The sequence below is a fragment of the Lacerta agilis genome, chromosome 15 (genome assembly GCF_009819535.1).
Source record: "Lacerta agilis isolate rLacAgi1 chromosome 15, rLacAgi1.pri, whole genome shotgun sequence".
NCBI lineage: Eukaryota > Metazoa > Chordata > Lepidosauria > Squamata > Lacertidae > Lacerta > Lacerta agilis.
Genome location: NC_046326.1, coordinates 18,735,724 through 18,759,471, shown reverse-complemented (window position 1 = coordinate 18,759,471; position 23,748 = coordinate 18,735,724). Strand labels below are relative to the sequence as shown.

The 23,748-nt window shown below is 42.8% G+C and overlaps 2 protein-coding genes across 4 annotated transcripts in view; one reads left to right on the top strand and one right to left on the bottom strand.

The window, feature by feature from the left end:
* Window positions 1–13,661, top strand: part of BCO2 (beta-carotene oxygenase 2) — a 72,912-nt gene extending 59,251 nt beyond the window's left edge. For 2 of the 3 annotated variants that reach the window (XM_033172495.1, XM_033172494.1), the window contains 10 exons: window positions 526–737; window positions 2,694–2,809; window positions 3,757–3,859; window positions 7,477–7,608; window positions 8,851–9,011; window positions 10,083–10,250; window positions 11,176–11,313; window positions 11,679–11,861; window positions 11,962–12,072; window positions 12,692–13,661. In XM_033172495.1, coding sequence (XP_033028386.1) covers window positions 526–737; window positions 2,694–2,809; window positions 3,757–3,859; window positions 7,477–7,608; window positions 8,851–9,011; window positions 10,083–10,250; window positions 11,176–11,313; window positions 11,679–11,861; window positions 11,962–12,072; window positions 12,692–12,808 — 1,441 coding nt within the window. In that variant the 3' untranslated portion in view covers window positions 12,809–13,661. The remainder of the gene's footprint in view (window positions 1–525; window positions 738–2,693; window positions 2,810–3,756; window positions 3,860–7,476; window positions 7,609–8,850; window positions 9,012–10,082; window positions 10,251–11,175; window positions 11,314–11,678; window positions 11,862–11,961; window positions 12,073–12,691) is intronic. The other variant, XM_033172496.1, reaches the window with a different exon arrangement.
* Window positions 13,662–15,345: 1,684 nt separating this feature from the next.
* LOC117060320 (6-pyruvoyl tetrahydrobiopterin synthase-like) lies at window positions 15,346–23,099 on the bottom strand. Its single transcript, XM_033172535.1, has 6 exons — window positions 22,766–23,099; window positions 21,382–21,455; window positions 20,565–20,587; window positions 19,135–19,191; window positions 15,930–16,000; window positions 15,346–15,505 (listed from the first exon to the last, which is right to left on the bottom strand). The coding sequence occupies exons 1-6, from the start codon at window positions 22,975–22,977 to the stop codon at window positions 15,346–15,348; spliced, it is 597 nt and encodes a 198-aa protein (XP_033028426.1). The 5' UTR covers window positions 22,978–23,099.
* Between the last annotated feature and the right edge of the window lie 649 nt (window positions 23,100–23,748).

The following is a 23,748-nucleotide window of genomic DNA, read 5'->3' as shown; positions in this document are numbered from 1 at the left end:
TATATATGTGCATTTTACATGGGCAGAACTTCATGTGCACATTTTATCATCAGTGAGGATCTAAGTAGGTGGTGCTGGTAGTAGTAGTAGTAGTAGTAATAATAATAATAATAATAATAATAATAATAATAATAATAATTGATTACTTATACACCGCCCATCTGATCTGGCCTCCTTAGCCACGCTGGGTGGCTTCCAAGAGAATATTAAAAATACAATAAAACATCAAACACTAAAAACTTCCCTAAACAGGGCTGCCTTCAGATTTAGAAGACATCTGAAGGCAGCCCTTTTTAGGGAAGTTTTTTTAGTGTTTGATGTTTTATTGTGTTTTTAGAAGTCAGATAGTTGTTTATTTCCTTGACATCTGGTGGGAGGGCGTTCCACAGGGCAGGCGCCACTACCGAGAAGGCCCTCTGCCTTGGATGCCTAAAGTTGGCAGAAACTGAAAAGGGGAAATGGGTGAAATCAGCACCCTATACTCCTATTTCTCCCCCTGATTATATTTCTCTTCTCCAATGGAAGGTATAACCACTGGTTTGATGGCATGTCTCTGATGCACCAGTTTGACATTGAGGATGGAGTTGTGAAGTACAGCAGCAAGTTCCTAAGGAGCGATTCCTACATGACTAACAGCCGGAACAACCGGATCATGGTATCTGAGTTTGGAACCTTAGCTATGCCTGACCCTTGCAAGTCCATTTTTGAGCGCTTCATGTCAAGGTTTGAAGTGCCAAGTAAGTGCAACGCAGACTAACCTTACAGAATAAGCAAGCAAAGAATATATTTTAACACTTTTTCCAACTGCTTTGATGCATCTTTTACCTTTGATCCCACGACACAAAAAGCTTTCTGTTCCTCCACCCTCCCACCTGGAGATTGAGATAAGCACCGTCCTGCTTCATCTCATTTGCATGTACCGGTAATTGGTGTACCGGTAATTGGTTTCTGTTTCCTTCTCAAGCTCCCACAGTTCTTGTTTCAACTTTCACAGGCTTGCTCAGCCTTTCTCGGAACATTGCTAAAATCCTTTCTTTAGCACTAAGAATACCAGGAGGAGGCACCTCTTAGAATAAGGTTACCAGATTTCAGGTAAAAGGGATGTCTCAGGTTCCTCTGAATCAGTTCTACTGAGACTCCGCAGTGTATTTCATTGGGTTGCAATGAGCTCAGTTTTCACAGTGTTGACAGTAATCCAAGAGAATGAGTCAAGAGGAAGGGACCATTTCACTGGCTCATATCAAAAACAGCCAAAGTGATTCTCTTTTTTAGGCCAGTTGCCACAGTAAGGCAGGTTGCCACCACTTGGGTGTCCCCCCCACCCCGTCCCCCACTTTCACCTGTGACTCCTGGAGGCACAAACAATTTTGTCAAGGATAAAGGAGGTTATATATATATATATATATATATATATATATATATATATATATATATATATATATATATGAGAAAATGAATATATATATATATATATATATATATATATATATATATATATATATATATATATATATATATATATATATATATATATATATATATATATATATATATATATCTCATTTTCTATTTTACATAAACAAATGAATTAAAAACATAAACATACAATCCCTTCTGACTTCCCTCCCCACCCTCATTTTGGATCTGCATCTCAATCACAACTCTATTTTTATAAATCCTTTGCCAATCCATAGTTCAAATTTTTACTACAAGTTTCCTGTCAGTCCTACCAATGTATCTAGTTGTTTACAATAGCTTTTCAAATAAATTATAAACTCTCCCCATTCTTTATTAAAGACCTCCTCTTCCTGGTTTCTCATTCTTCCTGTGAGTTTTGTCATATCGGCATAGTTCATCAATTTTGTTTGCCACTCTTCTTTGGTTGGAGGTGTACCATATTTCCATTTCTGGGCTAAGAGAGTCAGTGCAGCTGTGCTCACGTAAATAAACGGTTTCGTCTGGTCCTTCAGGATCTCTGGTCCTATAATACCTAAAAGAAAAGCTTCTGGTTTCTTAGGAAACATTATTTTCAACATTCTCCCCTCCCTCCAGGTCATTATATATCATTTCCCAGAAGTCTTTTGTCACCTTACATACCACCACATATGATTAAAAAGTACCCTCATTTTCTTTATATTTCCAGCACATTTTAGACTTTGATTTGTATATCAACCTTTTTGAGTCCAAGGCTCCCTTGACCAACTACATTCTTTCTGCGGCACCCCTGTGGGGCTCAGGAGCCCAGTTACTGGTATGTCTCCCCTTACCTGCAGAGCTGACAGCCTCAAACACCCTCTCTTGCGGAGTGTTCCCTCAGCCTCCTTGCCTCTCCCCTCTCCTTGGGAGTCCTCTGAGCAGCTGCTGCTGCCAACACTGGTCTCTGCCCCCCACCCCAAAGAGAGATGCCTCCCAGAGGCACCATTCACCTGCAGAGCTTGTAGCCAGGGCTGATGCAATAAACAGCTGTGCAAGCCTTTGGGAGGTAGAGACGCAAGAGGGCATCACAGGAGGGAGGGAAGGAAAGAGGGACAGAGGCCAGTGTTGCCCGCGGCACCCCTGACCATCATTCAAGGCACCCCAGGGTGCCACGGCACTCTGGTTGAAAACCACTGGTTTAAAAGCGTCCATGCAACTCCAGTGATCCCAAGTGTTTTGTATCACACCCACAAACCAATCTGGGATTTTTGTTCCAGAAATGACGGACAACTGCAATGTGAACTACGTGGTCTACAAAGGCGACTATTACGTCAGCACAGAAACCAACTTAATGCGTAAGGTCGATCCGGAAACCCTCGAAACAAAGGAGAAGGTAAAGGAACCTGCATCAGGTCAGATTATTTGTCTATCCAGCCCAGTATGGTTGACTCTGACTGAGACTGGTTCTCCGGGGTCTCCCAGGAGTCCAGGAGTCCTACCTTATGCTCTTCGAAGGTGAAGGAATAGAGTGGGACTGTGGTGTTAAGGTCTCAGGAGGAGGAAGCTGGATCACAGCACTTGCAGGGTGATGTTAAAGGTTCATGGGTGTTAGTTAAGTCTCGGTGTGCAGTAGAAATAAGCCGTGTTGAAGGGTAGGCCACCTTGGATGAGGCTTGCTGTTTTGAGACTCAGACCCAGTCTGGTCTGCAGATGTGGCAGAGATGGGAATAACACGAGACCTGAAGTGGTAGAATGCCCTCTGCTGCTTCAGTTTGCAGGTGAGAGGTCCCATTTTTGAATGTTTCCCCCCAGACTCAATGAAAGTAGAAAGCTAGCCCCGCAGGTAGAAACCTTCTAGTGCAGCCATTTCCCCTCAGGTTGTTTGTACTGCAATTGTCATCGGATGGGGGTCCAAAACATCCGGAGAGTACCAGGAAAGGCAGTTTCTAGCACAATCCCCACCCCCACTGTACAAGTTTTCTATTGGCATAGCTATTTTGATGAAGAAGAAAAAGGACCACCCAGAAATGAAATCCACCTTGAAATGGTAGAGTCCATTCTCTAACCCAGCAGATTACCAACCCTTTCCTACCCCAATCTTCTGCATGTGTGTATGAGACTATAGCATGCGTACTCTGGCACATGCATCTGCGAAGAAGTCGAAAGGGTCTGTTTACTGAAATCTGATTAGCAGAGGTAGCCAATGAGTGCCATTCACAACTAGTTGCAAAGGCAGGGAGCCATGTGTCTAGCTTATACCGGGGCTGGAGAAATATTTATAAATGAATCTCTTCCACTGACCCTGAAAGGAAAAAAATATATATATATTTGCATTTGCAGGTGGATTGGACAAAGTACATTGCAGTGAATGGAGCAACTGCCCACCCACACTATGACCCGGATGGGACAGCGTATAACATGGGCAACTCGTATGGAAAACATGGTGAGATTGTCTGACTTCTAGGAGAATCATGACATTTGTATGAGATTGTGATGTTTCTATGCTAGGGATGGACTGGGTCCTGAGCTCCATTCACTACTGGACCAGGTTCAAAGTGTTGGTACTAATATATAAGGCCCTATACAGCTCAGGACCAGATTAGCTGAGAGGCTGCCTTATTTCTTATATATACCCAGTAGGTCACTGTGGTCTGTGGGAGAGCTTCTCCTGCAACTTCCAAAGATACCAGAAGCTTGCTCCACAAGTTAGAGACAGAGCAATAGAATCCATGGATTGCATGCACTGCCTCTGATATATTTTCTTTACAGATTTATAAACCACTTTATAGCCTGAGGCCATCAAAGCAGTGTACAACAAAACAAACTCTAAAAAAGAATAAAACACATTTTACAGATATCCCATAATTAATATCCCATAAAAATGACTGCTCCACGCTTCAGGAAAAGCCTTCTTCCACATTATTATTTTTCCCTGCAACAATAGCTAACACATTTTTTTTGATGGGGTACATGTTTATAAAAACATAATATGTGAAGACCGCCCCGCCCCCATGGCAACATCATTAATTTATTTTTCTGACACATGTAATCACAGCAATATTGCCCTTTGTGCATCAAAATATTTGCTCATCTTCAGAAAGAGGTTAGCTTTCATGATGAAAAATATACCACACTTGTGACTCTTGGATTAGGGCTGCTAAGAGACAGGCAATAGCAGCATTCAAGGGAAACATTGGCAGATCCCCTCTCCTTATAATCTTACTTTGATTAAAGATTCCTCACTCCATTTTCTCACAGCTCTGATTAAAACACACAAAACAGCTTGACAACTAGCTGACAGGAATTTAGCTGTTGATTTTTCCAGTCCTGTAGATTCTGCACTGTATATGGCTGTGTGCATTGAAATGAAATTGTGCAAGGCATATTTCTATTGCCTTCGATGGTGATTGCAGCCTACTTATCGCTGTGCTCGGGGAAGCGATGGTGAAGTCAGATGAGTGCAAAGTGCATAGAGAATGCACTAAACTGAAACAACAGAGAACCTACACAAACAACGCTGACACCAAACCCTACATATATTAATTAAAATAGAAACATCGTCACCCCATCTCCCCATCCCACCCACTTCTTTCCTCCTCCTCCCCCTAAAGTCTCAACAACTAAAACTGATTTGTAAAAATGTTACATGGAAAAAATACGAGAGAGACATTGCACACACCTTTGTAAATCAAGAAAATTCTTAATAATATTTTTTTTTGGATTATTTATTGTAACTGGCAATATAAAGTTTGCAATGAAGAGAAGTACTGCAGGAGGAGAGCCCTGAAAGAAATTTCCAGCACCCTGCATTGTTGAAGTTTAGGCAGCCAACTTGCTCCAATTACTCCCAGCGATTTTGTGAATTTGCTGAACTTTCAATGTTGTTGCTCTGTTCACTAGCTTCTGTTCGCTTCTGTGTCAGGACATGTGAATAGCAGGGAAAGGTGCCAGGCTCCTGTCATTATATAATAAAACATTTGGGGCAGACTTGCAAAACAATGTAGAAGTCTGCAGAACTGGTTTTGCATTCTTTCCTGCAACTCATATTTCACTTTTGTTCAGAATGTACCTAAGGCAGCACCAGTTTTGGGGAGATCAGGTGTCTACTGCATTATCTAGGCATAGGCAAACGCCGGCCCTGCAGATGTTTGGGACTACAACTCCCATCATCCCTAGCTAACAGGACCAGTGGTCAGGGATGATGGGAATTGTAGTCCCAAACATCTGGAGGGCCGGAGTTTGCCTATGCCTGGCATTATTGTTCAAGCATTACTTTTGCCAAGACAGACACTTCATAAACAAAGGTTTTATATGCAGAGATTGCAGCAGATGCAGCTTGCATTTTATATGTCTCCCTGGTCACTCTGTTGGACTGCACTACCAACTGACTAATTTATTTCTGTTTGGAACTGTCAGAGAGCAACACCTTTTCCAGTGCATCTGGTAGCAGACAAAGGCAAGGGGCTTTTGATTTGCTGAAGATGGGTGGTGGTGGTGGTGGTCAGGGAAGATGATCATTAGATTTTCTTTTCTCTTCTGGTTTTATTCAAAATAATTTATTTATCCAAAGCATTTCTACTCTGTTCTTCAGCCAGAACTGCTCCCAGGGCATTTTACAAATCCATAAAAAATAACAACAGTCCTTGCCGGCTCCTCAGGATTACAATGTAAAAATACATGGTTGGCATCCGTCTGTGTTGGGAGACAATGGAGGAGTGTGCCTTTGGGATTGAGGTCAAGCTATTGGATGGTTGCAGTGCCTGTAGAGAACAATATAGGAGAGGCATGTTTTGTTGCAGCTGGGGCAGATGAAGGCGTCTGGTTGTGTTGCTGCAGATGCACCATGGTGTTTCTTCTCTCAGCTTCTCTCTTCTCCCAGCGGTCATTTCTCCTCTGGTCACTGCTATGGATACATGACTTGACTGCCTGCGTCCAGGCACTGCGGTCGTCTGCAAGGGATTTCCACATGTGGCAGGGTTGATATTCCCAGCCTTCATGCCACGTTTGCAGACATCTTTGTCATGCAGAAGTGAAAAGGGATGGGGAGAGAAGTGGTTGCAGTCTCTAATGCAGCCTTCCTCAACCTGGTGCCTTCAAGGTGTTTTGGACTACAACTCCCGTTAGCCCCAGCACATCCGTTGTAGTCAACATCTGAAGGGCCCCCAGTTCAGGAAAGCTGCTGTAATGTCATGGAAAGCATGGGAGTTTGGCAAGCGCTTTCTGGTTAGATCACTGGTGTTCCTAACACTGTCTATGAATAAGAGGCTTCTGTCACATGAATAAGACAAGAACTGGCCCAGAATCTTCATGTGCTCATCGTTTCACAACCATGCGTTGGAGGTTGTGTCTCCCACACTCTTATGTTAAATCCAAATCTGTGGCATGGAGTGTGCATGCCCTTACTCTCAACTGGAAACATGGAGGCTTATGAATCGCAATGCCTTGAGTCATGCATTTCTTCCAAAACCCCACATCAACAATTATAGAGCCAATGTCTAGATCCATCTGTAGCTGGACTGCTGGCCGGGTCATGTTCTGAGCACAATTCAAAGTGTTGGTGCTGACCGTTAAAGTCCTAAATGGCCTCAGCCCTGTATCCTTCAAGGAGTGTTTCCATCTGAGGTCCAGCTCCGAGGGCCTTCTTGTGGTTCCCTCCCTGTGAGAAGTGAGGTTGCAGGGAACCAGGCAGAGGGCCTTCTTGGTAGTAGCGCCTGCCCTGTGGAACGCCCTCCCACCAGATGTCAAGGAAATAAACAACCACCTGACTTTTAGAAGACATCTGAAGGCAGCCAAGTATAATGAAGTTTTTAATGTTTGATGTTTTATTGTGCTTTTAATTTTTTGTTGGAAGCCACCCAGTGTGGCTAGGGAGGCTCAGCCAGATGGGCAGGGTATAAGTAATAAACTACTACTACTACTACTAATACTAATACTTCTACTACTGCTGCTACTATTACTGGGAGCTGCCCAGACTGGCTGGGGCAACCCAGTCAGATGGGCAGCTAATCATAATCATAATCATAATCATAACAAATAGTAGATGCGTTTTCTCTCTTCCAGGCTCCAACTATAACATCATCTGTGTCCCCCCACAGACGTTGGGCTCCGATGACTCTAGCCTGCAGGGTGCAAAAGTGCTGTGTTCTATTGAGCCAGAGGATAAGATGAAACCTTCCTATTACCACAGCTTTGGTGAGAGTTGCCAGCCCTCCTTTTAAGTGGACCAGATGTACCCATAGTCGATGTTGCAAGGATGGAACATCTCTGAGTCAAAGCCAGACGTCATGAAAGCCTAGTCAGAGGGTTGGAATAGAAATTCATCAAATCACTTTAACACAGCCAATAGACCGAAAAGAACAGAAGTGCACCAGAATCTCAGAGCACAACAGATTCACAAGTGTAACATAAAGATTACCGGTACCAGTTAGAACTACAGTTATCTTGGATTGGTCCCTGGAGATAGTCCTTCCAGTTTCAGATGCTGAGGAATCCTGCTGTTCTCACTGATATTAATAGAAATTTAGCCACCATCAGTGATACCCTTGGGTTTTTATCATCCATGGGATATTTAACTTAAAATTTTACTGACCTTCCTGGAGATTTGGTTACTAAAGGGCCAATCGTATGCTGCCAGACTCCAGCACTGAAATTATAAAATAGGACATGTTCTACAGATCCTACCTCCTGTCATGTCCCATATGGAGGAGGAGGAAGGGTGAGGGCCTAACACAGACAGCTTGGAGGACAACAAGCTTTGTCTAAGCACTGCCAAAGGTGCTCCCAGGTAAATGTGCTAACAGCTCCGTTTCCATTAAAAAAAATAAAGTTCTTAAGCCAAAGGTTTAAGGTTGGCAACCATGCTCTTATCTCAGAAGGGCACTGTCCTGTTTCCAAAAGTGCAGTTGCATTAGGAACACATCTTGGGATCTGTAGGAATTTAATTTGGACAATAGTTAAATAGACCGCACTCCTCTAATCCAAAAAGCAGCTCCATAAAGAAATGGGGAGGTTATCCTATTATTAAAAACTTTTAATAGCTGCAGGAATATACTGATCACTTTTGGTATTCTTTTTTTTTTTTAGCAGACTGCTTAGTACAAATCACAAGCAGTATAGTGAGAAGTGCTATAGAAGTAGTGCAATTAATACTCTGATTAAATATAATTTATTCAAAGCTTTACATATTGAAGCCTTCCCCAACCTGGTGCTTTTGGACTACAACACCACACGCTGGCTGTGGCTAATGGGATCTGTAGTCCAGATCATTTGGAGCACACCAGGTTGCATTGGGTGCAGTTTGAAACTCCTTCAGCAAGGAAAGGTCAAGGTAGCAGGAGGAAGGTTAGACATGGCCACGACGAAAAGCAAAGCAGCAGGGGCTTAGAAGTGTTGTTGGAAGTGTTTGTCCTGAGCCTTGTTGTCTCCTGTTTGTAGGAATGAGTGAAAACTATGTGATCTTTATTGAGCAGCCACTCAAAATGAACCTCTGGAAGTTCATCACAGCCAAGGTTCTTGGGAGATCCTTTTTGGAAGCGATCAGCTGGGAGCCTGAGCACAGTACCCGCTTCCACATAGTGAACAAGCTCACTGGGCAGGTACGTCTTCTGGGTTCACTGCCTCATGGCCTGTTTCCCTTTTTCTTTTCTGGGCATTGCCTGGCTTTTGCTACAATAGGTTTATCTGCTGAAGAACTGCCCAGCAGCCAAGTCTGCTGACTTCTTGAGTTTTGAAGGAATGAGCTCATGTCACTTACTGATAATGCAGCTGCAAGTATATAGGGGGTGAGGAACATTCTTCAGCTTGGGGACCATCTGCCCTCCTGGGCAAACACACAAGTATCACAGTATCCAAGACCACATTTCAGCCTGGCAGAAGCACTCAAGTAAGATGCAGTGATGGGCCAGGGAGTGCATGGCCTGGGGCAAGTCTAGAGGGCCTGATAGAGTAATGTGGAGGGTAGGCTGGAAGTTCCCTACCCCTGAAGAATTTCACTTCTTCATAATGTACCCCTGAATACCAGCTTCTGGGAGTAAACAACTGGGAAGGATCTCGTTGCATTCATGCCCTGCGTATGAGATTTGAGAGGCCTTTGGCTGTCAACAGTGGGAAGTAGAAAGCTACACTAGATGGAACTAAAGATCCACCTTCCTGGATCATATATTCTCAAACTCCTGAAAGGCAGTCTGCCTCCATTATAACAACATGAATTCAGTTGATAGCCACTTCACTTTCTCAAAACCAGATTCTTGCCGGAGCGCCAAAACCTGCACACCTGGTACAAATTTTGCATGTTGGACAAACTCTGCAATCATCTACCATGAGCTGGGGAGCTTGAAAGATCAGATTCCTCATGCGTAGCTATCTGGCTATTGATTTTTTTTTCAGGTATATAAGGCACCATCTCATGACATTGCTAACTATTGCAACCCCCCAACCCTGTCCCCTCACTCTTTGTGAAGTATGTTACTTTAGCCACCTCCTGTAGCAGCAGAGGGCTATGAAGTAGAAGCTGGCTGGCAGACTTCCTACTTTTACCCCAATATTAAAATCCTTTCCAGCAATGCTGAAATATATAACTTTCAGAGGGGATGCTTTGTGGAATGTTCTCTAGGCGTCATTGAGGGCCTGAGACGCCATCACCGGCATGTCTTGTGTTCCTTGCACAGGTGTTGCCTGGGCAGTACTGCAGTGAACCTCTCTTGTTTTTCCATCAAATCAATGCCTTTGAAGATCAAGGATGCATCATCCTTGACCTATGCTGTCAAGATGATGGAGGGGCTCTTGATGTTTACCGGCTGCAAAACCTCCATAAAGCAGGCGAGGCTCTGGATCAGGTAAGCCAATGTTTGGAGGCAGTCATGGAGGCCAGTAAGCTGAAGTTGAATCCTGGCAAGATGGAGGCACTGTTGGTTGAGTGCTTCTCATATTCAGGAATTGGGTAAGCTGCCTGTTGTAGGCAGAGTGGCACTCCCTCCGGAGGAGCAGGTCCGTAGCTGGGGGGTGGGACGGTACTCCTGGGTCTAGCATTGCCGCTTGAGGCAGATGGCATCAGTGGCAAGGAATGCCTATTTACAGCTCCTGCTGCATTCAGCTATGTCTTTTCCTGGACCAAGATTCCCTTTCCCTCTCACTACATGCTGTGAAGTTGGAGTTTAGTGCATAATTAACTATGGTAAGTACAGCTGTGCTGTTGTTGTGGGTGTAGGGTTGCAGTCATGAGCGCAGCATTTCAGTCCAATGGGTCGTCTTCAGTGCTAGTCCTACATAAAATTAATGAACTTATAGTCATGTCCATTAACTTCAATGGGTCTACTCTGATTTGGACTGGCATTGGATATAATGCTGATCTGTGCCCAAAGCACGTGTAGCTTGTAGCTGCACCTGACTGCAAGTGGTTGAAATCTCCAGCTTCCAGAAGAAAGAAGCTTTGAATCACCAATGGTGCACTTTAACATTTCACGATCTTTAAATACATTTTGTACACATTATTTGGTTGCAGAACTGCAGCACAAAATCCAGAGAAGTGCAAGTATCAAAGGGTAACTACATTTTGGTTTGCATATTATTTTAGAAAGTGCAAATAAGGCAGGTTTGCATTAAAATCAGAACTGAACCAAATTTATCCCAAGGAGCCCAAGCTGGGAGGCCAAGGAATTCTAACTTTTTCTCTACTAGTTGGTTCTTGCTCCTTATCTCCATACCAGGCCTGCAAAAGGGACCAGTTCTTCCTTTTGCAATGACATCCAGTCTCCTTGGCAGGCCTACAATTCAGTGGCAAGGCCGTATCCACGACGCTTTGTTCTGCCCATCAGTGTGGATCCTAGTGCACCTGTGGGACAGAATCTCAGCCCCTTGTCCTACACATCGGCAACGGCCACGAAAGAGTCCAACGGGAAGGTACGTACTCTCTGTACAAATTGATGCTATAGGGGCTACCGTTTATGCCTGACATTTTCACATTGTGCTGAACTCGCTCTCCATGTGGTTGCATTGCCCACCAACATACCTTTTGCTTCTACATGCTGTAGCTGCCAAACTGCTCCTTAACAAAGGAAAATGTAAACACTGGGCTCCAATTTAGCAAGTCTGTGAATATAGGAACTGACATTTCCAAAGGATCAGGTAGAAGGTCATGGGAAAGCCCACTGCCTGGTGCCCTGAAGAGCTACTGCCAGTCAGAGAAGGCAATACTGGGCTAGATGGAGAAACAGGCTTACCTAGTATAAGGCAAGGTACCTATAACGTGCCAATTCCTTTTACAGATCTGGTGCACATATGAAAGTCTGCATGATGAGAACCTCAAGGAAGCAGGAGGTCTCGAATTCCCCCAGATTAACTATTCTCATTACAATACGAAGAAATATCGTTACTTCTATGGTTGTGGCTTTGGGCATATGGTTGGTGACTCACTGATTAAGACTGACATAAAGACCAAGGAGATGAAGGTAAAAAGGATGTAACACAGTTAATTTCAGGGTGGGTGAGACCCGGCTCTTAAAACGCACAATAAAGAGCCTGTTTTGTCCCCTTGTTTTTGCCTGCAAGATTTGGCGACAGGATGGAATGTATCCTTCTGAGCCAGTGTTTGTGCCAGAACCTAACTCTTCTGCAGAAGATCGTGGGATTATTCTGTCCGTTGTGCTCACAGCCAAGCAGGTAATTTGGTCTTCATTGCCCATATAAATGGGCCACTGTCTGAATGTTAATTTTAGGACCAGGAATATATAATATATAACAACAACAACAACAACAATAACAACAATGATCTCTAGTGAACACTGGTGTGTACAGAAGGATCCTGTGTTCTGCTTTGAAATGCAAGAACTTTGTGGGTGCTTCCAACACAACAGTTCAGTGTGTGCCGTTCCTGCATGCACCCTTTGTGTAGCGTCCACGTGATGTCCTCATCAAAATGCCAATCCCATATAGTTTCCTCCCATTTTATCTGGATTTACCATTTCTGTGGAATATCCAATAAGTGAAATAACCCTGGGCAAATGGTAAGTCTGGTTCAAATTTGGGCCAGGTGAGGATATGAAATGGAATTTTGATGAGGATGGCCTTGGGGGGTGAAGCGCAAAACTGGCATGCATGGACAGTGCTGAGCCCACAGTAACCTGCCATGTGGAAGCACCCTGTACAGCTTCTCTGTTCCTCTGTGTTTCACCTTTCTAATTTAATTGAAAAGAGCATTGTGAGAAGATGCATTGGTGGGAGGGAGATAATACTGCATTTCAGTATTGTTGTTCAACTTTGACCATCATTTTTGTTTCAGAATCGAGGTACCTTCCTGCTCATTCTGGATGCTGAGAATTTTACTGAACTGGGCCGGGCAGAAGTCCCTGTCCAGTTCCCCTATGGTTTTCATGGCATCTTTGTTCCAGGTCAATAGAGATTAGCCAGTGGTCACATAGCACAATGGGGAGGAGAAAGAGTCTGCTCTACAAAGCTCTGTGCTTAAAACCTTTGCCAACATACTTAATCTTAACCTGTCTAGGGGTGCCAACAGGCTGTCACTATTTGAGGGAGGGATTGAAGTGCATCTGTGAATTTAGGTTTGCGGAATTAAGGCGGATTAAACACAGGAATCTGTCTTATACCAAGTCAAACCATTGCTATGTAGCTCAGTATTATCTGCACTGACCCAGCAGTGGCTCTCCAGGGCTTCAGCTCCACCAAGAGATGCTGGTGATTGAACCTGACACCTTCTGCATGCAAAGCAGGTGTCCCACCATTGATCTACAGCCCTTTCCTTGGTACAGAAAAAAACCACATACAAACTGACCTTTTAAAGTTTGGAAAGTTACAGGGAAATGCATTGGAAAATTGTGGGATTAACAAATTATTAACGGGAAGATCCCACCAGCAAATCAGGATGAATGTTCATTGCTGTGTAACCTTGCCACAGATGTGAAAGAATACTCTGCAAAGACCACACCATAGACTAACTTCTTAAGTAAGCTTTGCGCAAGCAAATCAGCTCAATAAACAGGCCTTCTAGAGGAGTTATCGGGACTATTCTGATCCACAGAGATGTTCAAAAGGAAATAGGTTAATGAGTGTGATAACTGTTGCCAATGAAAGAAAAATATTGACCATAAATTGATTTTTTTTAATAGGAGGCACTCAAGTGATATCAACTTCAAATATAACCTTTTGGACAATTCTAATTGTTTAGCCTTTATTTTTGTATTATCTATATGGAGATTTACTTATCTAAATGCAATTAAAGTGCTTTGGGCATAGTCTGTATATTTTCAAATCTTTTCAATATTAACAAAAATGTTTTAATGTGCTTTGTACTCTTTTGGGGAAGTTGGCTGCCAAAATCGAAGGGGTGGATAGAGAGACAGACAGAGGAGAGAGACAGAGAAAGGGATGCCCTGATTCTGTTAGGGATTCATGTTTTATTTTTTGGTAACACACTGTTGCACCTGCAGGAGCTGACAGGTGAAAATGAGTTCTTCTTCTTCCCAGAGGCAGCATACTAAGAACCAGAAGACCGCCTCCATGTCTGGAGATGTTGCTTTCATTAATTAGGTCAATCTTCACCACATTGGTACCCTAAAAATGTTCTGGAGTACAACCACCATCAGCCCCACCCCACCCAGAATGGAGCTGTAGTCCAAAGCATCTGGGAAGAGCACCAGGAACCTAGGAAACTGCCTTATAGTGAGTCACACCATTTGTCTATTTACTGATTTATTTAATAAAATTTATATACCGCTTGATATAGATAAACCTCAGAGCGGGCAACAAAAAGATAAAACAATGAAATTGTCACTAAAGACTCGCAACCATAATTTAAAACATAAAAAGGAAAAGGTAAAGGACCCCTGACAGAAGTTTAAAACTGCAAAAAACTAGACTAAAACAAATTAAAACCCAGAAGGCTCAAAAACAGAGTCTGCAGTGTTTGTTTGTCTGCAGTGTGTATGTGTGTCTGTAGTATGTGTGTATAGGTGTGTGTCATTCTGAACTTATTACTGAAGATCATGGCACAAGTGAAAAGGTTGGGGCATAAGGAGATCCCATTCTGAACTTTCTTGACCCTGGTACCAATCTTAGCTCAAAAGTGTCCTGGAAGACTCCTGAGCTCCTAATACCTTGAATAAAGATCAGTACATGTAATCTAGTTACCTGTAAAATCTAATCAACATCTCCTGTTAAAGAATGGTTGCTACCAGTCAAAATGCCATGATAACAAGGAAGCAAAGAAGGATAACCAGTTTAGTCATTGCTCACTAGGATTATACTTTTTCAACTTTTAATTAAGCAGAATAAACAAAATAGGAAGTAGGCAGGAAATTTTGGGAAGAAACAACAGAACAATCAAACTATTGGAATTATAGAAATCGCTCGTCTCAAAGCCTGCTTCCTGTTTTCATTAGATTGCATTGGCTAAAATTAATACAAAAACCTTATATTCTCAATGGTTTGTTAGCACTCTAAGGTCCATTAATGAACCTAGTCACACTCTTTTTTCTGCTATATTTATTTATTTATCATCAAATATTCACATAACATACAACCAAATTCCAAAATCCACAAATCAATACATACATTTCATTAACATATCCTATTTATCCCCTCCCTCCCACCATACCCCCCTCAGCTTCCCCAAATCTATCATTATTTGGATTATTTTCTTATCTTCAATTTCCCATGCATTTTTCACCTCTCATTCTACTACAGTTTCAAATTCTGAGCAGTACTTTGAGTCCTTCCCTTTCTTTAATTAAGTCTTGATTTGAGCGGCCTCTAATGTTTGCTGTTATTTTGGCCATTTCAACAAACTCTAATAATTTACACCTCCATTCTGCTAATGTCGGTATCTTTTCACCTTTCCAATTTTTAGCAATCAACAATCTTGCTGCCGCTGTCACATATAATAATATATTTATCTTATTTTTTGAATACTTTCTGGTACTAATCCCAGGCATTCACGACAGTCAGTGGAGCTGGTATTTCTCCCCTATAGACAACACTGCTCTCATCTGTATTGTAGAGTTTTATTTTATGAAGAACTGTTGCAGACAAGTGCTTTTGGAGGTTCTCCCAGATGAATACAGCGAGATTCTCAGTTGTGCTGGAGATTTGACAAGAGACAGAATAAGGGCATTAGGCTTGTCTGCATCTTTCTTGCACGCGACTTAGAGGAACACAAGAGAAAGTGGTGAGTGGTTTGCTGAGGCTTTAATAAAAGAAAGATGCGAGAGCTGGACACAATTTGAACACAGTTGAACTATTCCTGTGACTCTTTTTAATAGCGAATTTTAAAGTGTTATAAGCCTCCCAGGGACCTGCTGGTGAAGTGATATAGGAGAGCACGACTGGTTTGATCACACTGGGTGCAGAGCCTTTGGGGGCACTGCAACTATGTTGTAGAATGGAAGGCATCGAATTTTGGTGTTGCACAGGGCGCTGCTGAAATTTGAGACCCCAAGGTCTACCACTGACAGTGGGTAAGGTATGTCACTATCATTATTGTGAGCATCATCCTGGTTTCTTACCTTACAATGTTGGTAAAGTAGGAGACATCTCGGTCAAGATCCTTTTTGTCAAGGGGCTTTGTGATGGCTTCCTGGGGAGGGGCAGAAAAGGATACTAAGCAGGGCAAGGCAAAGGATGCGAAGTGAGTAGCAAAGAGCAGTTAACTATTATAAATTCATTTGGTTTCCACAGAGCTCTATTGAAGAATTCTGCACCAAGACAAGCCAAAATCTTACACCAAGTATAATTTAATTCTTCAATTTGAACGTACTATATGGATAGGCCTACAGTGATATTCATATAAGCCTATATGAATATGAGTACTTGTTTTGGGCAGCGTGTGAGGAATTCTGCTTTTATTTTTGCAACAGGACAAAAAGCTATGTATAGAGTATTGAATTCTTATCATCAGTGGAAGAAAATTTCCTATTTTGTTTCGACAGTGGAAGAAAATGTTACCCTCAATCTCCTCCCCTCCCCCCGCTTTAATTTTGGAGAGTTCACCAAATATATTCAAGCCTAATAGGGCCATAAAGGATAGGAACCAGCATTTATTTATTTTAAAAAAACTGGGTCTTAGAATGTTGAATTTTGTGTTCAGCACCAAATTCTGAATTTGTGTGGTATGATCGCAAAATATATGCAAGGCCCTGTATCACAGAAGGGTTTTTTTGCTGAACCTATTCCTTGGTACTTTGAAAAGCATGCAAACCAACAGCAGTGTCCTGATTAATCAGTTTTACTTTGTGGCATAGCAGGATTGTTAAAATAATTGTTCTTTCCCATATGCACATATGAGTTGACTCCTATCAGCCCTGGGGCTGATGGGAATTGTAGTACAGCCATGTCTGGTAGGCCAAATGTTTCCCTGAGTTAACATGAAATTCATTGCGACTTCCGGTTTGGTGCCGGTTAATGGCGGCCGGGAGCCAAGAGCTCCGTCCTTCTAGGGGTTATAGGGACCACTGTGTCTGCGCCACAGGTCCCTTAAAGCCACGGGAAGAGCGTCCCGTGGACCTTGGTCTTGTGGGTCCCAGACGTGCCGTCCTCGCCTCCGATTGACCTTCGTAAGGGGGAAAATCGGAGCCAGGCTCCGGCACGGGACTGAAGAGACAGCTGCCCCTAAGAGGACAAAGCAGCGATACCGCCAGACTTGAGCGCCAAGCATTTCCTGTCAATTTAAAGAAGAAAGAAAAAACCCCGGCTGCTGTAAGTACGGGACTAATTGGATTAGCAATTTAACAATTGGCAACCGGGAGGGATGTTAAAAGGAAGCCCGTCCCTCTCTTTTGTTGTGCAGAGAAGGCAACTCAGTTACAAGCGGCTGCAGCTGCACTGTTAGACGTCGCTTTGAAGTATTTTGACGGAGGAGATGGATTAAATCCCTGTGAGGGGTTGAAGATTTTGGAAATATCTCTTTTGTGGTTTATTGGACTGTTCTTGGCACCCTGCCTCAGGGGAAAATGGCGCTGGGAAACTTGCACTTAAAGATGGAAAATTACTGATACTTGACACCCTTTGTCCTCTCCGACCATGTTTGCTTTCGTTTTTAAACTGATCTTAGACCCGGACATTACCCAGGAAGAAAGGACAACCCTTTTACAATTTGAACTGATAAATCAAAAAATGGACTGGATGAGCCGTAATCTTAAAGAAATTTTTCATGGAACAAGAAAAACCAGTCAGATTTGGGAGAACTTTGACAAATTGGAATTGAACTTTTCCAGGGAGCTGCAGGAAATACTGGAGAAATGTAACAAAGAGATTGAGCAATTCCAAGGACATGAAAAACTCTGGAGTGAGAGTCGCAGGGTTGTTGCTTTGGCTGAAAGAACAACATCCTGGAGTGGCAGTCCAGTGATGAAGGCGAGAACAATTTTGAAGACACAAGTGCAAGATAATCCAAAATATGGAATGGAAAAGCTGGAAGATGAGAGTTGGTGTTTCCAGAGGCTCCCAGGGGGGAGGTTTATAAACTGTGAGCTGACATCGAATAAGGATGATAGAGGGAGATGCAAAGAGGAATGGTGGGTGAGCCTGGGAGAGGGTAGGAAAATGGTGAGAAGGGGGATAGGGTGAAAAGGATAGTAATTTAACTAGGACGGCTCCAAGGTACCCTGAAGACAGTGTGTTAAGACTATAGGATTCTGAGCTAGTAAAGAGATATGTGATAGATTTTTAGCAGCAGTCTAAATAAGAAGAATTATAAAATGGTTTTAAGAATTGTTATGTGGTATTGTAAGAGGTTAAGTATTCATGATTTAGATTCAAAGATATTTGAAGGACTATTAAGGTAAAGAGATATATTGGAATAGTTCAATAAAAGTGGATTTGGATAATGAGTTTTAAAGCTAAAAGTGGATGTTACCAAAGTATATTAGTATTGAAGACAAAGGAGGGAAAGCGGGGGAAGTCAACCTTTTCTTTTGTAAGAAGACCCGGAACTAGAATTTCTTTCATATGTTAAAGTAAAGGGATGTAGGTGTTTTGTTATGGATGTATGGATGTTTAGATTTGTTTAAAAAAAAAGATGTATGTTGTATTTGTGTATTGTATTGTTTTTTGTGTTTTTGTCTATATGGAAAATTAATAAATCTTATTAAAAAACAACAACATGAAATTCATTGCATCAAGATACGATGATGGTCCCTAGATTGGGATGCTTTTAAAGCTACTAGTTATGATGGCTATCTGTTACCTTTAGGTTCAGAGGCAGCATTGCTTAGGAACATGAGCTAGAAAAGGCTGTTATCCCCATGCCTTACTTACAGGCTTCCCATTGTGACATTTGGTTGAGCCACTCTGGGAAACAAGAATTGCTAAAACAGATGGAACCTTTCATCTGATTGAATAGATTTCTTCCTACATTCTTAGTATTTGCTCATTTCTGCAATGTCCTTCCCTCTCTTCTCCCCCCAAGGCAAAATAAAAATAGATGGCTCACTAGGCTGACTGAAATTGCAAAAGGTTTTAGTTTGCATTTCAAACAGACATGCCAGCTGCTGGTTTGCAAGTCCTTGAACAGACTTTGTGATTGACCGCTTGCGCTCTCAGAATGAAAGCTGGGTTACGCGAGGTCTTTTTCTAATAAACAACAGTCATCAGCCTTATGAGAGTTGGAAAGCTGGGAAGTGCTGAGCAGATTTGGGCTAGAGAACCATTGCCCTCCCCTTTGTGTTTACATTTTCAGCCAAGAATCTCCCAGGCACAATCCAGCATCTTTACCTTCATGGATGCTTTCAAATCCTCCAGATTTACCACCATCCCAGAAGTGGGATCAATCTAGAAAGAAGATCAGTGGGCATCTCAGCAATCTATGGACAGGTGATTTTGTGGGAATACAATTTGCACTTTGAATTTCCGATGGGTGCTGGAGAATTTCTACAGCCATCTAGGAAAGAAAAGTCTGGGAGCTGACCAGCACACTAAAGTCAAATATACCCAGAGATGACCCAGAGGTTAGTGGCGACCCACTCCCCACTGGAGGGTGTGGGCATGAGGTCTATTGCAATTAGTCTCAGAGCCTTCTGCATGGCACTCCCAACTACCCAGAACTTTGTGTCTAGTTTATCATGGCTGCCTCATGACATGGGTGTGCAACGTGCAACATTTTTTTTATGCATGGTCCATAATCTCTATGATTGGATGCAGGTGGAAGCTTATTCCACAATAAAGCTGCTTGCCTGCAAGGTGCAACTAAAGCTGCAGCAATGGGCTAATGTGGCAACACCATTCAGAGCTAGAGACTTGGCTCTTACGGATACAGGTTAGCAATATAATAGCTAATAGTGGGAGAGAAGGTGGGATGGAAAAAGGTCCATTGGGCACAATTGACCGCGCAAGATCCAAAATGAATTGGGAGCTGCCTATTCAGTCTGGATCACGTAGGAGAACTTCTTGGTGGTTAATAAAAACAACAAATTCAGATATATGTGGTTTCTATGCAAAAAAAGCCTCTAGCTCAGTAGACGTTAGCATTTTCAGACCAGGAATCCATCATTAGCCCAAACGTGCATTTGGAAGCCCACATTCTTTTTACACCATATATTTGTATGGTGGTAGGTGTTGCTGCTGAAATCCACATTAGGTGAGGCTGCAACCCACCAACTAAAGACAGATGATCTAGGCAACTTAGCAGCACACAATAGCACAAATACAACACTTTAAAAGCCAAATAAAAGTGCTTATCACAAACCAACTAACCAACAGAAGAACCCTAATGTGTTTCCCCTCCAATGTTCTGTCAATTTAATGTTAGGATTATGCACATTCAAGGGCTGCTGAAACACAAGGCTTTAATACCCTTAGTAATTATATTTCATGGCAATAATTATTTCTAGAGTTGCCTTTTAAAATGCGCATTACATTGTCTTTATGCAAACGTAAATATGAATATTGTCTCTGTGTGCATAAGCATATGTGCTTTCCTTCAAACCACATAATGAAGACTTTCTGGAAGATGGTAAGTTAAGACCTCATCACGTGTATGTAGAATAATACCAGCCTGTTGGTCAAATGTAATTTTGGCATTCTCCATTTTTCATGATAATTCAGTGATGAGCAGGTTGTAGTGGAATGAATGATGTTCATGGAAGAACAAATGAGCCAAAACACCTTTTGAGTTTCTTCCCTACGCCACCCATGGTTTTACTTACTTCTCCATGGACAGTTACCACAACTAGAAGAGAAGAAGAAAACAATTAACTCTCCAAGACCAGCAATGTCTGCAGATCCTCCTTTATCACTTGTTCTGGAATGGGGACAATGTTGCAATCTCAAGGCAAACCTGTCAAAATGTGAACTTGCACAAAGCTGGACAAATAAAATTAAGTTGATGCAGCAGCTAACACATACATCCCTTGAATGGTGAATGGATGCAATGGTGGTTGAAACAACAGACATCCGTTTTGCTTCCAGGCTATTAATTAACTTTGAAAATTCTCCATCTTACCAAGTTCTACCTGGTTACCTTGATCCTGACTTATTCCAACCCAGCTTTGCAAACACATCTTAATGCACTGGCACCTGGTGCTGTTTCTATTTTAGTCTACCTAGCTCTATTGTTCACTCCTGATTCACCTTCCAAGAGTGATTCCAAAGCACTCAGCCTCTTGCTCCACCACCTCTCAGCTGTGTTTAGGCTCCCGCCATTTGATTTGGAGGTCCTCTACTCTTATTCAAATCCTAGGCTCTGTGATTCTATCCCTGGCCATTTCCTGGCATGAGGAGCCTTATGGGGATTAACTGTGTATTCAAGCCATGTAACAGACAAATATATCCAGCCTCTGCTGTTCCACTATGTATCTGCGCAACAGATGGAGAGAACTGCAGGACTACCAGGAGGCTCGAATTGTCAAGAGAAAATTCAGGTGGAAACCCCCAAATAAATTTTCAACAGCTGCTCTACGCTCCACCCCATGGTGGTGTTAAAAATAAGCAAGATCACCCACAAAGTTATTCAAGCCACCTCACCTTTATAGTTGTGTCCATGCATCTGACTGCACGGCCCAAACAGCTTCATATTCTCTGTGTCGCTCAGCAGCTTGCTAGAAAGAAAAATGATGTGTCATTGGTGAGCGAGCAGCAAGCTTGGGAGCCAGCTGACACTGTGCGATCCAAGCTGCTAGTCCTTTCTTTATTTCTGGTTTATTTTTTTTGCATCAAATAAAAAACAGAATTCTGTTGTTCTGGATGGGTCCCACTCAAACAAGGGGTGCACAAAAGCAGTATTCCCTCACTTGGCACTAGCACCCAACAGGACAGCTGTGCTCTCTCATAACAAGCCTTTAAGGAGCCTGGTATTCACCAGAATGACCTTTCAGTGGCACATAATTTGGAAATGACTGGTTCTTCGTACCTCTGGAAATTTACATTTCTAGCTGAAAGATTCCCTCCCCTCTGATCCTATTCCCCAAACCCTCCCATTTCTTCAGTGAATTCAAGATGCTGAGCATTAGTGCCCCAGTGCAAACCCAATTCCAGCCACTAACACGGCTCACACCTCTCTTTGCTTTCAAACATTTCCAGCCAGCTCTCCCTCTCCCCCAGGCTTTTTAATACACCATCAACTTGCTTTGCATATGCTTGCTTTCCCAAGTGAGCACTGGACAGGCACAGGTGGCTTATGGGTAGCTTTCCTAACATCCAACCAAGGCTGCATTGATGGACTCAGACTCATTACTGTACACACATACTGCACAGTTACTGCACAGAAGGGGCTGCATTCATCTGCATGCTCCAGCAATTGTGTGAGCATTGGGTGAAACTTTGTACATGAATTATTATGTTCCAAATATTTAATTTCACAAGTTGGAGGAAAGAGGCTAGTGCAAAGTACATTTAAGAAAAGGAAATATTTCTGAGCAATGCCAAAAACCAGCAGTTTACTGTCTCTCACCCCCACCCCTGCCTTGTTACCCATGCCTCTTTCATTCCTCCCCTCTTCCAGTTTGCTTCTCTTACCCTGTTCCTTGACTCCCACAGTTTTTCAGTCTAGATGGTAAATTCCTTGGGGCAGAGAGCCTCCCCTCTCTCTTTGGCTTATGCTACACTGCAAAGTGCACTTCCATTAACGGTGCAGCACAGCAACAAGAATAGCAAGATTTCCAACAAAGCACTTTACCTATGACTGTGCCACATCAGCGAATGTGGGAAGAGTATTTCTATTTCCTAGATGCATTAGATATTAAAAGCATCAACCTGCAGTTTTCAAAAGTTTTGTGCATGGCTGGAAAAAGTTTTCTAAATCCCCCAAACTCCAATTTTTTCAGCCACTGGGTACCAATCCTCCAGCCAACAGCTGTGCATCCCAGATGTATCCCCTGTCAAAAACCACCAAAGGTTGGAAGCAAGTTACCAGGCCAGCCTATGGGAAGCACTAAATGTAGTTATCCTGGAGAAGGTCACTGTCCTTGGAGGAGAGGTTGTTAGGATCGTTCTCTGAGATCCCGAGTTCTGCATTGCTGGAGTTGAGCTGATCTTCCGTTGGAGGGCAGGAAGAGTGAGAGGCTCTGCTAATGACAGCAGCAGAGGAGCCAATCCTAGATAAAGACCAGCTGCCCACCACATGATCAAGTCACAGAAGAACTTTATACGCTACATTTTCAGAAGCTGAGATCATGGGATGGATAGAAGAACCAATCAATTGACCCAGAAGGAACATGGAGCACATGCTTGGCATGCTGAGGTTTCTGGGTTATATGTAGCATCTATAGTTAAAAGGCTCCCAGGTGACATAACAGCTGTTCCCAACCCTGTACTCGGTGGCCAGCCATGTGAGTGTGGGAAGCTGGACTTGGGTGCAACTGCACTCTCAGCTCCTGCAGTTTCCAGCAACTGTTTTTCAGACACATACAGCCTCTGAACGGTTCCGTTGAACTTACTGGAACTTACTTATGAGTAAACATGAACAGGATTGTAGCCATGTGTCACAATTTCTTCAGTGTTGGGAGCAGCAATAGTGGACAGACTTGACAGTCAAAAATGTTTGTTTCCTTGACTATTGCCAAAAATTGTTCATTGCCAGCATCTGCTCCCTGTGCCTTTATTTATTGTCGCAGTAGGACAAAATAGTGGCTGCAATCCAACACAAGACTGGATTCATGCCTATGGGTATGTTCAGCTACATATTGGGTTGTGGCTATTGCATTTGTCTGGAACGCAAAAAGCCCACAACAGTAACAGGGCCAGTCAGAGACAAGGCCAAGAAAATACTGCATTCATTCATACTACGATTGTAGTAGTAGTAGTAGTAGTAGTAGTAGTATTTCAATGCCAATATCATTTCAAGCCAACTGACATCTATTCAGAGTAGACCCATTGAATGTGCATCGATTTAAC

Excerpts from the sequence above, each read along its gene's own strand:
- LOC117060320 (XM_033172535.1), bottom strand. The coding sequence starts at position 22,977 with ATGTGGTGGGCAGCTGGTCTTTATCTAGGATTGGCTCCTCTGCTGCTG. Across the intron at positions 19,192-20,564 it reads TGGTAACTGTCCATGGAGAA|ATTGATCCCACTTCTGGGAT; the intron begins GTAAGTAAAACC and ends TCTTCTTTCTAG. Across the intron at positions 16,001-19,134 it reads ATTTGAAAGCATCCATGAAG|GAAGCCATCACAAAGCCCCT; the intron begins GTAAAGATGCTG and ends GCCCCTCCCCAG.